Below are 16740 nucleotides of genomic sequence, written 5' to 3'. Positions count from 1 at the left end.
GGAGGGCTGGGTGGAGCTGCCTGACTTCTCCGAGGAAAACCTGGTTGGAGCCGCAGCCCCTCGGAAGTGGATTTCCTGGTATCAAGGAGGAGGGCGGCAGGGAGAAACTGAGGCCCAGGGGGACCTGGCCGACTGGGGCGGGAGGAGCCGCAGGGCAGCCCAGCCCTGGGGTGGGGCCGGAGCTGTGGTGGGGCCGGCGCGCTCTGCCCGCTCAGGCCCTGCTCGCCCCTCCTGGGGCCCTGGTTTGCGGCTGTGGTGGGGGCGGGCCGGGGTCCATTTTGCAAGGAATCGTTGCACAACTCTAGGGGGCGCCCGCCACCTTGTGGTCACTACAGGAATATATAGCTATTTCGACAGGTTTCCGGTAGGTCCGGGCTATCAAGTTCTGGGGAAGGGGCCTTTTTCTAATTCTCAGCCATATGCCGCCAGGGTGGGCAGCAAGAGAGTCAGAGCCCAACTCCTGGTCTGGGTAGGGACAAGCTTCCCATCCGGGGGCATGGGCAGGGCTGGGGGAAGCCTCGGGCAGCTGTGCGCTCACACCCGGGGTGAATTCTCGCTGTGGGCTGGCAGTGGCAGGGCGGGAGGGGTGGGTCTGGGCCCTCCTGCTGTGCCTCCCAGGGCCAGCTGAGCTCGGCCAAGTCCCTTCTACCTAAGCCTCAGTTTCCTGTCTGTGAATGGGTTTTGGGCTGTGTCCCAGTTTCACCCCTGTGGCTTTGGGGTTGTGGGGACACAGCCATTGAGCTGGGTTGGAGTATAACTGAGAAACTCCAGGCTGGCTTCTCTGACTTCTTGCCCATACGTCCCTCTCCGTTGCATCCTGGGAACCTACTCCACTCAGCCTGGATTCAGCTTGTGTGTGCGTGTGCGTGCGTGTGGGGGTGTGGGGGTGAAGGTAGTGCTGTGGCAGGGTCAGAATCTCTGGTGGGTGAGGCTGCATATTTCTGGGGATGGGGAGGTCACCACCTGTGTGCCTAGGACAGGAGCCCTGGGGCCCTGGAGGAGACCTCCGGCCCAGCTTGGCAGCCTTTCCTGGTGGGACGTGGTTTCCCAGGCCATGTGTGGGTGGGGGGCTGACCAGAGCAGAATGTGAAACGCTTGACACGTGAGGATGAGCCTTCTTTGTTCTGTACGTCATGCTTCCGTTGACACGGCCCTTGATGAGGTGCCTCCCTGCCTGTCCCTGTCCCTGGAACCTGCACTTGCTGCCGGGCTTTGTGCCCCGTAGAAGATAGCTCTCTGGTTCTCCAGCCTGCGCCAGCCCGGGGCTCCACTGCGGGGGCCGCCCGTGGGGCCTGGGCCGTCCTCTGCCCACGCAGACATTCTCCCCTCTGCTGCTGCTCATACCGCTGTCTCATGCCATCCTGGGCAGGCAGAAAACTGCTGAGCAGGCTCACCGTGGGGACAGAGCCCTGTGTCCCTCCGCTGCAGACCCTTCTGAGCTGAGGGCCTTGCAAGGCTGCTGCTCGGGGCCGAATCCCCGGATGATCCTGGCTGGTCTCCAGCCCCCGGGGGTAGGTGCCCGGCCTCTGGGCTGTGTCCAGGGAAAGAGCTCGGTTGTAGCAACCCCATCCTGTGGCTCTCGAGGATTTCATGTGTGTGCACCCGGGGGGTTCCGTCCCATGCCTGCTCAAAGGCAGTGGGGGGAAGGTCAAGGCCTGTTCTGGCCGTGTGACCCAGGAGGGCCGCAGTGGTCTGGTCAGCTCTGTGTCTCCTTGTTTCTATCAGATGGTGCAGCCTTACCGGGCGGCTGTGGATTCAGTGTTACGGATGGGGGTTTCGGGGACCTCAGGGCAGCCGAGACACAACTGGCCCGGGAGCAGGGGAGGGAGCCGCGACTCAAGAAGCCAGCGGCTGAACCTTGTTCTTGGCAGGCAAGGGCCAAGGGGCAGCGGGGAGCGGTGTCCAAGGTCCCGCCGGGCCTGCCGTTGCTCCTGCCCTGGTAGGCCTGTCGGTTGGGGACATGCAGCGACTGGGGACAGGTGTGGGGGTCTGGGCATGTGCGGCTGGGCTGCGTGACCTTGGATGAGCTCTGGCCCACCCTGGGCCCAGCCTTCCCAGGGTGTTCACATGGTTCCTTGGCCCTGGGGCATTACCGTTCCCAGACAGGGGGTAGCTTGTTTGGATGTGAGGCCACAGGCCCTGTTCCAGGGAGGGACCCTGAGGCCTCTCAGGTCCCGGTTCGGGTCCAGTCCTGGTAGCACCTGTGCTGTACTGCCTCGGGAGCCTTCTCTGGAACACTGTCACTGGCGTCCAGATGCTCTGAGCAGGGCAGGGCCAGCCAGTAAGGGACCCAGCCTGGGGCTTGCCAGAGGGGACCCCGCTCTTTGGACGGAACTGAGTCCCAGGAGGGGGACACTCTGCCCCTGTCCCACACCTCTCCTTCCCCATTGGGGTCACACCCCTTGCCTGCTGCCACCTCCATGGGGCACTGCTGCCGCGTCCCACTCCTGCCCAGGGCCCTCCCAGGGCTGTGCGAACTTTAGTCACCTGCTGACAGGCCGAGTCACTGCGCCTCCTTGCTGCTGTGACGTCAGCCTCTGGGGCCGGCCTCCTGCCAGGCCGGACCTCTCTCAGAGGACTGCCTGCTCTCCACTCTTGTCAGACGCCTTCAGCTGCCCCATGGGGATGCTGGGCACCCCCCGGCGATTCTCTTGCCCCCTCTGGGACTAGGTGAGCATGTGAGTGCCTCCAGCCCCTTCTGGCCCTTTCCTGCCCTGCTCCCTGGTGCCCCCTTCCAGACCCCAATCCCAGTTCAGAGGTGCCCTGAGGTCTCTGTGGGGGGCACAGGCATGGCTTGGGGCCGCTCTGGGGTGGGGCCTCAGCGGCACTCTGGCTGAGGCTTTGCCAGGCACACTGGTCTGGCCATGCCTCGGCCCAGAGCTGTCCTCTGATGAACAGTGGCTTTCTCGCACCCCTGCTGCCCTGGGGCCTCAGGTAGCCCGTCAGGGTCCTGAGCAGTGGGGCTCGGATTTGAGTCCCAGCTCTGTGCCTGACCCACCCTCTGGTCTTAGCTTCCTCTCCTGACACTGATTTGGGTGAGAGGCAGGCCTCGGAGTTTAGACATTGTTTTGGTGAGTCTCTGAGAAAAACATGGGGTGGGAGGCTGGGAAACGGAAGCGCGGTCCCCAGCAGGGGGTCTTCCTCAGGCCTGGGGATGTCTGCCTGCAGGGCCTGGGCCAGCACAGGAGGAGGGGAGGTGGCCAGGCTGCATCCCTCACCCCACAGTCCCGGCCGCCCGAGCCTCACCAGGTGCCCCTGCCCCTCGGGAGCCCTCCTGGGCCTCTGGGCGGATGGGTGGACAGACAGATGGACAGGCAGGGCAGGCTAGAGCGCCGACCTCAGGGGGTCACCGCTGGCTCACCCCAGGGGCCAGAGGGGAGAGAGGAGGGCCCTGAGGGCATCTCAGCTCATGAGACCAAGTCCAGGAGAGAGGGGCTGTGCTCCCAAGGGGCCCGCGTGCCCTGGCCTGGCGGTGGGAGCGGGGGCCTCCCTGGCAGGCGGGGCTGTGTCTGTGCCCGGCTGGGGACGCTGGCCCCTGTCCCGCCCTGCCCTGCACCACCTCTCCCCACCATGCATGATGGAAAAGCTCTGCATCCGGAGCAGACGCTGTGCGTTGCTGGTCTCGGTCGGGAGGCCCTGCAGCCTCCCAGCACAGCTGCCCCCACCTGGGACACTGACCCACACCTGAGCTCCCTGCTCGGGCCCAGGGTGCGCCCCAAGGGCTGTCCCGCCCGGCTGGGGGCAGAGGGCAGGGGCTGTCCCCCGGCCGGTGGAGGGGGCGGGGCCTGGTTGGCACTCCGCAGAGAGCCCTCTGGCTGCTTTTCTGAGGACTGAAGAGCAGTGAATGGACAGTCAACTCCGGGAGGCGGGCAGGGGGCAGGGGGCGGCTGTGGGAGTCCAGTCGGAGGCCGTGGCGCCTGGATTCGGTGAAGGTGGTCGCAGTGGACAGGAGGGGCCGGCTCGGGTCCCACGGGGTCATGGATCCTACTGCTGCCCACCCCCCGTGGAGCCCCGGGAGGGGAGAGCCCTTCCCCGCTGGGGTCTGGATGCCCCCCACACGGCCATGGGGTGGTGCTTTGTTCCCAGACCATCTCAGGGACACTGTGCGGGCCTGGAGTTCAGGTCCCCTGAATAGGCACAGGGTGGGCCAGAGGGGCCCCAGCCTGGAGCTCACTGGCAGACACCTGCCCCTTGGAGGGAACTGCATCCTGGAGAGGGGGACCCCCTGCTTGTCCCCACACTCTCCTTCCCCATCGGGGTCACACCCCTTGCCTCCTGCCACCATCATGGGGCCGCTGCTGCCCCTTCTTGCACAGCAGGGAAGGAGTGGGCAGGAGCCCCGCCAGGTGCCCTGTGCCCCAAGCCCCCGAGCAGGGCGTCTCCCTGCCAGCAGAGGTGACAGTAGCCAACATTTGCCTAGCATTTCACGCTTTCCACCTCACCAAGTCTTCACAACATACCCAGCAGGGCGCCTCTGTCATTCCCACTGGACGAATGGTCAGCAACTTGCCAATGTCCGCCCAGGTGAGGGGCGAGGCGGGGCCCAGTGGGGCCCTGCCGGCTGCAGAGCCTGTGCCCCCCACCCCCTAGGCCCGGCTCACGCATGGGTCTCCCTGCTTTGTCACCTGAGCACGTCTCTCCTCACCAACCCCAGGCTCCTGCGGGATCGCTGTGCCGGGCTTGGCCCTGCTCCGTGCAGATCCTCCCTGGGCTGTGCCCGGGAGAAGATCTGGAGAACTCACACCAACACCAGCGGCTGGCAGCCTCCTCTTCAATTCCAGAGTTCCCGTGGAGGCAGAGAAACCTCACAGCTCCCTGGGGAGGGCCGGCCAGCCTGCTTCAGGTGCACCCCCTCTCAGGTGCACCCTCTTGATTTTCAGGAGAGCGAGGAGCCTGCTTCTCTCTGGAGCAGAGTCTGTCTGTGGCCACAGCCTCCTGCAGTGTGTGAGGGAGACTCCGCTTATTTTTCCAGCTGTTTCAGCCAAACACTCCCAGCTTTCGTGGCCACCTCCCCAGGCAAGGCTCAGGGCCCCCATCTGCTGAGGGAGGTAGGCCCCCACCACATGGAGGCTGACTTGATGATTTCAGCAGGGGACTGTGGGCGCCCCTCGGAGGGTTCAATGGAAGCTGAACCCCATGCTTTGCACAGGCCCCTCTGGGGGAACCCATGGACACTGCTGGGCTCTGGGCTGAGGGGGAAACAGAAGCAATCGGCCAGGCTTGACCCTCCTGGGGCTCCCTGCTTGGCAATGGAGGGTCCTCCCTATGAGGAGATGGCTAAGCAGAGGGCATATGAAATCTGGGGCTGCGGGGCCCCTGCTGGAGATGGGGTCCTTATTGGTGGGGTGGGGCCCCAAGAATAAGCAGGGAGATTTGGGGTAGCAGAGGTGGGGCCAGGAGCTTCTAGCAGAGGCAACAGCCTGAGCACATGTCTAGGGACTGAACAGCCTGCATGCTTTCCGGGTAGCTGGGAGGAGACACAGGGACACGTTTCTGAGACTTGACTTTGGGGTGTGCCCTGTGGGGTGGGGAGTCCAGGTGTGCCCAAGGCCAGGCCCGCAGCAGACCCTGACCCTCGACCCCCTCCAGCAGAGCCATGAAGAAGTGGCACATGGCGGTGCTGGCCCTGGTGGCTGTGTCCCTCGTGCTCCTCATCATCGGCCTCTGCTTCTGGCTGCCCGCGGCCTCCAAGACGCACAACCACGTGTACCCCAGGGCAGCTGTGGCCGCAGACGCCAAGCACTGCTCGGAGATTGGGAGGTAAGCGGGCCAGGGCGTGGGGACACAGGCCTGGAGGACAGCCACAGTAAGCGGGCCCAGGCAAGACCCTCGCCTCTCTGAGACTCAGTTTCCCCTCCTGTAAATGGGCTGCCTAGACAAGGGGTAGCCTCTGTGTATGGAGCTGCCTGTTCTTTCCCCAGGGCTTCTCAGCATCCTCTGGTGAGGGGACGAGGGCGTAGCGACCCGGGCGCAGGCTGCAGGGCTCCCTGGGCCCGGCCGGGTCCCTGGGCCCCGTTGTAAGGGTATCCGTCTCTTTGGATAAACTCTGCTCTTTTATGCTGTTTTAGAACCCTGTCTCACGTTACATACAAGATCAGGTTCCCGTAAAGACCAACAGAAAAGAAGTCACTAATAAAAAGTAACACTTCTCCATTTGTTTCTGTTATAAAAGTCACCTACATTTGTTTGCTTGAAAAAGAGGGACATCCGAGCCCACGGGTTTTAGAGTTAATTACATTTAAAACAAACACGCCGTGGGCTCTGCTGCTGTCTTCCTCTGGCAGGGCGACCAGGCAGGGCAAGGTGGGCAGCAGGGTGCACGCAGGGGCTGGGAGCCACCTGTTCGCCCTCCTCACCGCGGGCCTCCGGCAGGGACATACTGCAGGACGGCGGCTCGGCGGTGGACGCTGCCATCGCGGCCCTGCTGTGCGTGGGGCTCATGAACGCCCACAGTATGGGCATCGGGGGTGGCCTGTTCCTCACCATCTACAACAGCACAACGAGTGAGCACCCATGGGGGTGGGCAGAGGGCTGGGGGTGCCCGTCCCACGCTGGGCTTGGGCTGGTGCAGGCTGACCTGGGGGGCCCCGGGTCCCCAAGGGGTGAGGGCTTGGCGTTGGTCCAGCCTGCCCACCTGCTTCTGTTATCAAGCCGGCCAAACCCGGGTCTGCCAGCAAGTCAAACACTGGCATCGGGTTGAAGTGAAGAGAAGTAGGCGCCAGGAGAAGTGGGGAGAACGGCGGCTGACGCCCAGTCCCAAACTCTCCCATTGGCTTACAAGCGAGGGTTTTTAAAGGGAAAATTGTGAGTGAGGGTCTCAGAACGTGTGATCGGCTCATGGGCATCTTCTGATATCTGGAGCATCTGGAGGTATTTTGGGGATCCAAATCATAAATCTTCTGGCTCCAGCTAGTCTGGAGTGTGTGCTAGGGTGAGCGTGTCTGTCCGGTGGGATCTCAGCTCCTGTAAAATGACTCGAGGATGTGTGTCAAGACATCGTCTACAGCTCTTAAGGGGGGACTTCGTCCTGTGCCCCTGATGACATCCGAGTAAACTGCTGTTACTCTTGCTGAACCTGCTTCCCCTTCGTGCCATCTGGTACCCATTCCCTGGTCATCACTGTCTAGTCCAAGCAGCACACTCTGGCTTGTGGGGCTCAGGGCCTGTGGTGGAAGGAAAGCCCGAGGGGCTTCGCCAAGGGGGCACCTGCTCAGTTTCACTTCTCCTTCCAGGAAAAGCCGAGGTCATCAACGCCCGCGAGGTGGCCCCTGGGCTGGCCTCTGCCCACATGTTCAACAGCTCGGAGCAGTCGGAGGAAGGTGAGGAGCCGGCCCAGGATGTGTGCGCAGCCGGGCTGCCGGGAGGATGAGCGCGTGCCTGTCCTGGGCTGGGTCAGCTCTGCCCGTCGCCGGTGCCCGCCCCTCCCATTCCCTCCTGCCCAGGATACCCTCCCGTAGCGGACGGTTGAGTCCATCATCACGGAGGGTAACGGGACGGAGCCTCTGTTGGTTCTGCTCAGGCCCCTCCGGGGTCACCCTGTGCACTACCAGGCCCACTGGGGCCGGCCCTCTGCTCGGCCCTGCTCACCTGTGACGCTCTGAATCCTCCCTGTACTCGCGGCAGGGGGAATGCTGTGTTGATTTCTGTTTCACAGGTGGGAATGTTGAGGCCCAGAGGGCCGAGGTCATACAGCTGGACTGGACGGTGGTGAGGACAGGACTGAGTCCAGGCCGCCTAAAAACCTTGCTGAATTTAACAGACATCCAAGTCATTCATTCATTCATTTGTTCATGGAGATATGTCTCTGGAGTACGGGGTGGAGTCTCTCCTAACCTGGCCTCATGCTGAGAGGGGGCCCCCAAAGTCTCCAGGCAGCTGAGGGGAAGCCGGTGGCCCCCAGGGGGCGCCACTCCAAGGGCCCAAGTGGGCTACAGGGAGGGAGGCTGGAGGAAGGTGGCGAGGGTGCCTGCCACCCACTGTGGGCCTGAGCCATCCTGCAGGCCCTGCCCCTCGGGTCAGGGCTTTGTGAGCCGCCCCTTGGGGATCCCGTCCGATATACAGAGTCTTTGAAGTTTTGTACCCATTGGGAAACTCAGTATGTGTAGAAATGAAATCCTTCAGAGGCTGAGATTGCTAGAATGTTCTGGATTTATTTCACCACGATTTACTGGGCACCTCCTAGAGTGTCAGGAGGTGTTCCCTAAGCTGGGGGACAAAACAAGGGCAACAGATGGAATCCGGGGCGCTGGTTTTCAGGTGGCACCTATGGGGCAGACAGCTGGCCCTGCGATGGCAGAGGCCGGCGTGTACGCTCCTCCCTCCCTGCCGCGTCCGCTCAGACATCTCCAGCCGATCCACTCTCTCGTCTGCCTGGTCCAAAAATGACTCCGAAACTCCGTTTCCCTCCTAAGCCCCATCTGCGGTCTGTGCCTGGCATGCCGCCCAGCGCAGCACCCCTCCTGAGGTCCCCTTCCCGAAGCCACTAGCTTCGCCCCTCTCCCCCCACAGGCGGGCTGTCAGTGGCGGTTCCCGGCGAGATTCGAGGCTATGAGCTGGCACACAGGCGGCACGGGCGGCTGCCCTGGGCTCGTCTCTTCCAGCCCAGCATCCAGCTGGCCCGCCAGGGCTTCCCTGTGGGGAAGGGCCTGGCAGCAGCCCTGGAGAGAAGCCGGGCTGCCATTGAGCGGCAGCCTGCGTTGTGGTACGTGTGCGGGCGCTGGGTGGACATCGGGTGGACGGGCTCGAGGGCACTGCTGACTGTGAGCGGCTGGCAGTGCACCCAGGAAGCTGCTTTGATAGAGGGACAGGTCCCGGGAGACAAAAACTCTCCCCACCGTGTGTGGGCGCACATTCTGAGCCTGGGGTGCAGGGTCCCCACCCGAGCGTCCCGAGTGGCAGGGGACCCTAGGAGGCATGGTCTGGACGCCAGCAGACAAGCCCCGATGCCAGGGCCACTTGCCTGTGGACAGGCGCCCACTGTCCTTTGTCCTCCTGGGAAGGTGGGGGTAGCCGGCCAAGCCTGCACTACCCCTGCCTCAGCGGAGGCCCCTCTGCCCCAGCGAGGTGTTCTGCCGGAATGGGAAGGTGCTGCGGCAGGGGGACAGAGTGACCATGCCACGGCTGGCCGACACGTACGAGACGCTGGCCTCCGAGGGCCCCCAGGCCTTCTACAACGGAAGCCTCACGGCCCAGATTGTCAAGGACATTCAGGCGGAGGGTGAGCCGGCTACCTTGGAGAGGCGCAGATGTGTTTGTAGTCAGTGACAGATGGCGTGGATGCCCAGTTCCTGGTTGGGGCCAAAACTAAGGTAGTCCCAGAGGGAAAGCTCCCAGGGGGTACATGCAGGCATAGGCTGCAGAAACATTAAAATGAAGACCTGGGAGGACTTCCTGGAGGAGGTGGTCCCTGAGCTGCAAATAAGGTTGGATTTCATAGGCAGAGAGAAGAAGGGCATTCATTCCAAGAGAGCAGTTTTAATTCTCCACGAGGGCCCCAGGGGATGAGATAGGTGGGCTTGGCAAGAGAGGCGTCAGAAGGGCTGCACGCAGGGTCCTGTAGTCAGGACCTTGTGGGACAGGTTCTGATGGACTCTGGCCTGGGAGCCCGGTGCTGCTCTCACTCCATGAGCTGTGGACTTGTTCATGCGTTATGTTTGTCAGTGCGTCTCAGAGGAGGGTGATGAGCATGTCAGCCTTTACCACTGACTCTAGAATTTAACCCGTAAATATCTGGTCTGTCCGAAGCCATTTCCCTGGAGAGTTCCTCCTGGGAGGAGGGGGCTGAGTAGCAGGGAGATGGGAGCAGGTATTTCCGCTTGGAGAAGCCAAGGGGAGGGAAGGCAGACCTGGAGGCCAGTGGGGCAAGCAGGTAGAGGGCTGCTGGGGGGTGGAGGGGTGGGGGCCCTCAAGAGAAGGCAGGGCTCCCAGCCTGGTGGCCTGTGCACCCCTCCAACTTTGCAGTCCTCATCCCATGTCCACCCACTGAACTGCTGTCCCATCACAGGGGGCATTATGACAGCCAAGGACCTGAACAACTACCGTGCCGAGCTGATAGAGGACCCGCTGAGCATCAGCCTTGGGGACGCGAAGCTGTACGTGCCCAGTGCCCCACTCAGCGGGCCCGTGCTGGCCCTCATCCTCAACATCCTCAAGGGTGAGCTGCCCCTCCATGGCCTGCAGGAGGCAGTGCACAGTGGCTGGGGCATGAGGGGTGATGCTTAGGGGCTGCAGGAAGAGAAGGAGCGGTTGGGAGGGGGAGAGGTGCAAAGTGGTGTCCCAGAGGTGGGCTGGGCTCAGGTGCAAGGGCTCAAGAGCTACCAGGTCTGGCTTGCCCCTGGCACCTGGTGCCAGAAGTTCATGTCCAGGGGCACCTGGCCCAGAGGGTCTAAGTTGTGTGCAACCGTGTAGACTGGATAGCCTTCTAGCTGGGCATGTGAGGCCCAGGCCAGGGGTTCCCTTGCCTCATTCCAGCCTTACATTCCTCTGCCGTGGCCACTGCTGCTAGGTATTGAATGTTCTTCTCAAGGTGGGCCAAGTGGCTCAGGCAGGGGTAAGACCACGCTGGGACAGCCAGCCATCTCCGCTGAGCTAGGATGTCCCAAGGGCCCTGGGGCCACCAATGTGTGCCTGGCTCTGCCCAACCAGGGTACAACTTCTCCCGGGCAAGTGTGGAGACGCCTGAGCAGAAGGGCCTGACCTACCACCGCATTGTGGAGGCCTTCCGGTTTGCCTATGCCAAGAGGACCCTGCTTGGGGACCCCAAGTTTGTCAATGTGACTGAGGTAAGGGGCAGGCACTGGCCTGTGATGGGTGGGGGGCGTTCCACAGAGGTGCCAGGAGGGTTCCTCGGGACCACCCCAGCCTCATGTTTATTTTATTAATCCATCCCCACCACCTACTATGTGCTGGGGTGGACTGGGGACCATGAATCTGGGCCTCTGCTCCAAGGAGCTCACAATGTGACAGACTTGACAATGAATAATTAACACCCACCCCCCACACATACTCACTCCCACCTCAGGGCCTTTGCACGTGCTGTGCCCTGGGCCTAGAAGGTTCTGGACTGGTCAGTGCTGAGGTGAAGAATGCACAGGAGAATTGCAACCCTCAAAGGTGATGAGAAGGATGGATATGGGTAGAGGAACAGTGTTCTACGTGGGCAGAGGCCTTGGCCACCTGCTCCTTGGCCACACCCGGAAGCTAATGTTTCCAAGATCTCCACCCACCTACTCATTGCCAGGCCCTCCAGCTCCAGGCTGGGCCTCCATCAATAGCCCCATCGTGTCTCTTCTTACCTGCTAGGATCCCCCATTTGGGGGTGGACCTGCAGGCCACTCAGACTGACTCGTGCCTCCCGGGAGGGGCCGCAGCTGACCAGCAGCTTGTCTGCTTACTGGGTCTCTCTCTTTTCTTTCTTGATGACCATTTTGTACCCACTCCTCACAGCAGCCAGTGACCTGCTGTCTTGTGTCCCCAAGGGGACAGAAGCCATACACTGCATGCCTCACCCTCCCTCCTGGCTAAGGGTGACCCTGCAGCTGCTCCACCAGCTGCCTCAGTGCCCCTTCCTGCTGTGCTGCTCCGCCTCCAGCATTACCATTCTGCTGTCTCTGACGGGTCGTTCTCCAGAGGTGCGCTGGTGCCGGTCCAGAGCTTTCCAGCCGCTGCCCTTTCCTCTGCTCCCTGTAGAGCAGCCTTGGCCGCCTCCGGCTCTCTGCAGCCCTCACCCGTCCAGCCCCGCCCTCCTGCTCAGTCCATGCTGGGTCCCCCCCACCCTGCACCCAGCCTCCGCCTCCCCCTCGGGCCTCAGCAGCAGCAGGTCATGAAGTTCGCAGGCCTCTTCTTCCCTCCACTGCTTGTTTTGCAAAGTTGTGGACATTTTGCCACATTTCCTTCCTCTTGTCCTGTCTCAGTTCATCTCTCTGTCGAGATGCACGTTTCTTTTCTGAATCGTTAGCCAGTAAGTTAGCAGATATTGCACTTTAGGTTGTATCTCCTGAGATTGAGGACCTCTACATGCTGACATCGAGGTGTCCCGACCCTTTAGGCCCCTGAGTCAGAATCTCCCTGAGGGTCCCAGCGTCCCTTAGGTCCGAGGGCCCACCCAGCTCACAGCTTGTGGTCGCTGCTATGTCTTTCCAGTCTCTTAACACCTTTGTTCTCCTGATCTTAAAGCCCAGGGCAGTTGTCTTGCAGAGCATCCCACACCCTGGAGCTGAGGTTCTGCGTCCTTGGGAGTAGATTCAGGCTGAAAGGTCTCTGCTTGGATCCATCAGTGCATCCAAGGAGTGTTGCTGGGAATGGCCCGTGTTCCCTTCGTGCGGCCCCCAGGGCCTTCCTCACCGGCTCCTCCTCTCCTCTCCCTCTGCGCCCTTACCATCCTGGCCACCTGCTCAGGTCATGGCTTCAGGGAGCCACCTGAGCCAGTCTCCCCATTTATCCCTCCGCCCAGCCTTGCCTGTGACCCCCCACCCCCACAGGCCCACCACCCACCTGTGACAGGCTCTTCAGTGTCCAAAGGGCACCTGTCCAAAATCAAGCTCCTGTCTCCAGCACTGCCCCTTCTGCAGAGTTCGCCTTCCCGGTTAATGACTCCCCTGTACTCAAGACGTGGGGTCCATTGGTGCCTCTTCTCTCCCACCTGGGCCAGCCACCATCATCTCTCACCTGGTTCATGTCATAGCCTCCCAGCTGGGTTCTACTCTTCTCCTCCACATGGCCACCAGAGGGATCATGTAACCCACCAGTGTGCGCATTTCTCTACCCCAGGCTGGGTAGCTCAGAGCAAAACCAAAGCCTTTATAGGATTTATGAAGACCTATGGGCCTGGCCCCTACCAATGTCTTCCACCTCCTCTCTCCTTAACCCCATTCATTCTGCCTGTCACTCAGACCTGCCTCAGGGCCTTTGCACTTACCATGTAGGCCTCACTGCAGATGTCACCTCCTCCCAGAAGCCCTCCCTGAACACTCCTCCCCATCCTCATCCCTCCCCATTCCCTTTGCCTGTCTTGTTCTTTCCAGCATGTCCCTGCTTGCCTTGGTCTTTCCTGCCATGAAGTCAGGGACGTGCGTGTCTGTTCCCTGCTGATCCCATAGTGCTAGGCATGTACTACAAGCTCCATGAATGAATGGCTGAATTCGTCAAAAGTTAGGGTTTGGGGGACAGACAGATAGACATTCAGGATTGCTGACTGCAACAGAGACGAAGTCTGGAGAGAGGGGGTCAGATGGGCCCCTTGAGGTTTGGGGTGCAGGAGGGCTGTGGTCAGGGCCATGATCGGGAGCCTCCCAAGAGGGGCTGGCCCAAGCCTGTGCCCCTCCACACCCGCCCCCACCTCCTCAGGCCGGCTCTGGGGTCTCGGCAGGTGGTCCGCAACATGAGCTCGGAGTTCTTTGCTGCCCAGCTTCGGGCCCGGATCTCTGACAACACCACTCACCCGACCTCCTACTATGAGCCTGAGTTCTACACGCCCAACGACGGCGGCACCGCGCACCTGTCCGTGGTCTCGGAGGACGGCAGTGCCGTGTCGGCCACCAGCACCATCAACCTCTAGTAGGAGCTGCCGGCAGCCTGGGTGGGCCAGAGGGGGTCCCATCCCCCCCTGCATGGTGGGAAACTGAGGCCCCGTTTCAGTAGAGTCCCTGGCCTCATGGGAGCGAGTCGGAGCTCCAGCTGGTGGGTGGGTGGGGGCCAGGTGGGGTGGGCACAGCGGCCTGACCAGGCTGGTCTGCAGCTTTGGTGCCAAGGTGCGGTCGTCAGTCAGTGGAATCCTGTTCAACGATGAGATGGATGACTTCAGCTCCCCCAACATCACCAACCAGTTTGGGGTACCCCCCTCACCAGCCAACTTCATCAAGCCAGGTGTGGGGCATGGGGCTCAGGTGTGGAAAGGGCTGGTGTCCAGGGCAGCAGCTGACCCACACCCCTGTCCCTGACCAACTGCCGCCCACAGGAAAGCAACCGCTCTCATCCATGTGCCCGGCCATCATCGTGGGCCAGGACGGCCAGGTCCGCATGGCAGTGGGCGCCTCTGGGGGCACGCAGATCACCACAGCCACAGCGCTGGTATGCACCCCCGCCCCCACCCGGCCCAGTCCCCTCGGCCCCTGCCCCTCCCGCCCCTCACCCTGTGCTGACTCCACCCCCAGGCCATCATCCACAGCCTGTGGTTTGGCTACGATGTGACGCGTGCAGTAGAGGAGCCCCGACTGCACAACCAGCTCCTGCCCAATGTCACGACGCTGGAGAAAGACATTGACCAGGTGGGGCTGGCAGGGGCGGGAAACCAAGTCACAGTTGGGGGTGCGGGAGCACAGGTTTCCTGGGATGGAGACTTAGGTCTCCTGAGTCCTCACGGAGTGGGCGCTAGCTGTTGTCCTCTGCCTAGGGCGGGTGGCCCTTACCCCCGCTGCCTGGGCCATCTTCAGTCCCGTGCACTAGGAGCCAGGCTACCTGCCCCAGGAAGAACCCCTAGGCCCAGGTGCCCCCAACGTGCTCTTCTTGCCCACCTGGCCAGAAATGGCGCCACCTGGGTCTCTGAAGCCCATGACACTGGCCTGGCTCGGATGGTGTCCTGGGCCCCACTGAGGCCTTCCTCTCTCCTCCCGGAATCCAGGAGGTGGCCGCAGCCCTGAGGACCCGGCACCACGACACCCAGGTCACTTCCACCTACATCGCTGTGGTGCAGGCCATTGTTCGCACATCCGATGGCTGGGCGGCCGCCTCAGACCCCAGGAAAGGCGGGGAGCCTGCCGGCTACTGAGCCCTCAGGGTGCGCAGGCTGGGCAGCAGTCTAGGGATGAGACGCCCACTGGGGCCAGGAGTGGGACTTTGAGGGCTGTGTTTCCCTGTGAGTGGAAAAACAGTGCAATAAATGCGGGCTGCAGGGCCAGGCTCTGGGCAGCCTTGCTGGCCTGGCTCCCAGCTCCCCGGCCTCAGCATCCTGTGTATGAAATGGAGCTGTCCGGCAGGGAAGGGTGGATCTGGAGGTCTTCCCACCTTGGACACTGGCGAGAGCCCCAGCATTTTGATGGAGACCTGGCGGGTGGGAGGGCCCAGGGTAGGTCCATGCCAAGCACTGTCCTTCCCACCCTGAGCTCCAGGACCTGGGGCCAGGCCATCGCCTCCCTGGCTTGGGCAGTGGCACTTCCTAACGTTCGCCACCAGGGGGCGCCACGGCCCTGAGTTTACTTGCAGCGGGAGGCGGCTTAAGCTGGGAACCCTGGAACCCCCCGAGTCTGGTGGGTGTCTGGGCTCACACCCAGGACACAAAGAGTGAAACAGGTTTGGGAAGACTGGGATTGGGCAAGAGGCTGGAGCAAGACATCTTGGTCAGAGCCAGGCCTGGGGGCTTTCCTAGCACAAATCCCGAGAAACCCAAGCTGTGAGCCGCTTGGGGGGCAGCCAGTTCTCAGAGAACAGCGATCTGGGAGAGGCCCCAGGTCCTTAGGGTCAGGGCTGGACCGGCAGGTGGCCGGGAACGCGGCCCGGGGTGGGGAGCTTGCGGGCAGGCGGCCCACAGGAGACACAGCACCCTGCTTCCTTCGCCCAGGCCTGGCCCTCCTGCCCCGGCCCAGGGCCGGCTGGCTGCGCTCAGTTGAAGCGCCTGAAGTGAAGTGCTGGACTAGGCCGGGGAAGGCGGGTGGGGGTGTCACCCACGACCCATGGGCACGAGCTGGGGGCCCCTGAGGGTAGGGGCCCAGAGGCCATGCAAGACCGGGTCTGGGCTCTCCTTCTTGAGGCTGGGAAACCTGGTGCTTCCAAAGTGCCCACGAGGAAATGGGGGTTTTGCGCTGGCAGGGGTCTGAGGGAGGGCACGGCCTCTGGGCTCTGGGGCGTAGGGGATGGAGACTGGGCTGTGGGGTGCGCGAGTCTCTCCTCACCCTCATTTTGGCCCCAGAAGAAAGGCCATGGTCCCATTTGCAGGGGAGAAGAGCGAGGCCCGAGGGGAGGTCTCATGACCTGGAGGTGGGGCTGGTCACGAAGCTCCTTGGGCTTCAGGACATGGATAGGGTGCACCCCAGGGCCCCAGGCCCGTGGGGCTCACCAAGGGCTCCCTCGGCGGCCGGGGGGGCAGGCTTCCCTCCCTCCTGCATCTCCTGGACAGGGGCGTTCGGGGCCCCCCCGGGCTGGGCCTCTCCAGCCGGGCTCCTCTCCAGGGCCTCTGCTCTGGCAGTCCTTGCACCCGAGCATCAGCCCCACCAGCGTGGCTGGGAGAGGAGGGGCGCTGCCCCCCACTTGCCTCCCCCCCTCCCCCCGGCCCTGCTGTCCCTGCTTCCCTTGCCTTCCAGTGGGTGGGCAGGCCCAGCCTGGGAATGCGCTCTGGTTCCTGGTTGAGCAATGTCACTGTGGCGGGGGGACAGTGGGGGGAGAGGCAGGCGCCCACAGCCCTCCCCACCCTACGGGGCAGCTCTGGTTACAGGCCTGCGGGATGGCCCGCCCCAGCCTCTCCTGCTCCGGCTGCCCAGGGACTTGGGTGGAGGGTGGTGTGGGCACAAGGGTCCTATCTGCATTCCTCACACAGACGTCCTAAAGTCCTCGGCATCTGATGCAAACTGGGAAGCCAAGCCCCCGCCTGGTCACTCCTGGCGCCCTGGCTTGGCCGCAGCTAAGCGGTGACTTGAACTCAGGTCCTGAGTGACTTCGTCTTGGGGCTCCCCTCCCGCTGTCTCTGCGCCCTGAACACCCAGTGTCCTCTGGCTCTGGCGGTGCTCAGGGGCACTTCTGCTGGCCAGGGCC

The 16740-nt window shown here is 62.7% G+C and overlaps 1 protein-coding gene across 1 annotated transcript; it reads left to right on the top strand.

Moving 5' to 3' along the window:
* The first annotated feature begins 445 nt into the window (after positions 1–445).
* On the top strand, positions 446–14942 carry GGT1 (gamma-glutamyltransferase 1). The gene is made up of 14 exons (XM_057492059.1): positions 446–469; positions 4881–5048; positions 5590–5760; positions 6373–6503; positions 7233–7319; positions 8509–8701; positions 9060–9217; positions 10004–10153; positions 10645–10781; positions 13367–13554; positions 13736–13863; positions 13955–14067; positions 14151–14264; positions 14618–14942. Exons 3-14 carry the CDS (start codon positions 5597–5599, stop codon positions 14762–14764), a joined length of 1710 nt encoding a protein of 569 aa, XP_057348042.1. The 5' UTR covers positions 446–469; positions 4881–5048; positions 5590–5596; the 3' UTR covers positions 14765–14942.
* The last annotated feature ends 1798 nt before the right edge of the window (positions 14943–16740 follow it).

Source organism: Manis pentadactyla, chromosome 14 (genome assembly GCF_030020395.1).
Source record: "Manis pentadactyla isolate mManPen7 chromosome 14, mManPen7.hap1, whole genome shotgun sequence".
Lineage (NCBI taxonomy): Eukaryota > Metazoa > Chordata > Mammalia > Pholidota > Manidae > Manis > Manis pentadactyla.
The sequence above is the reverse complement of the archived record's forward strand: the minus strand, read 5'-3'. Positions and strand labels throughout refer to the sequence as shown.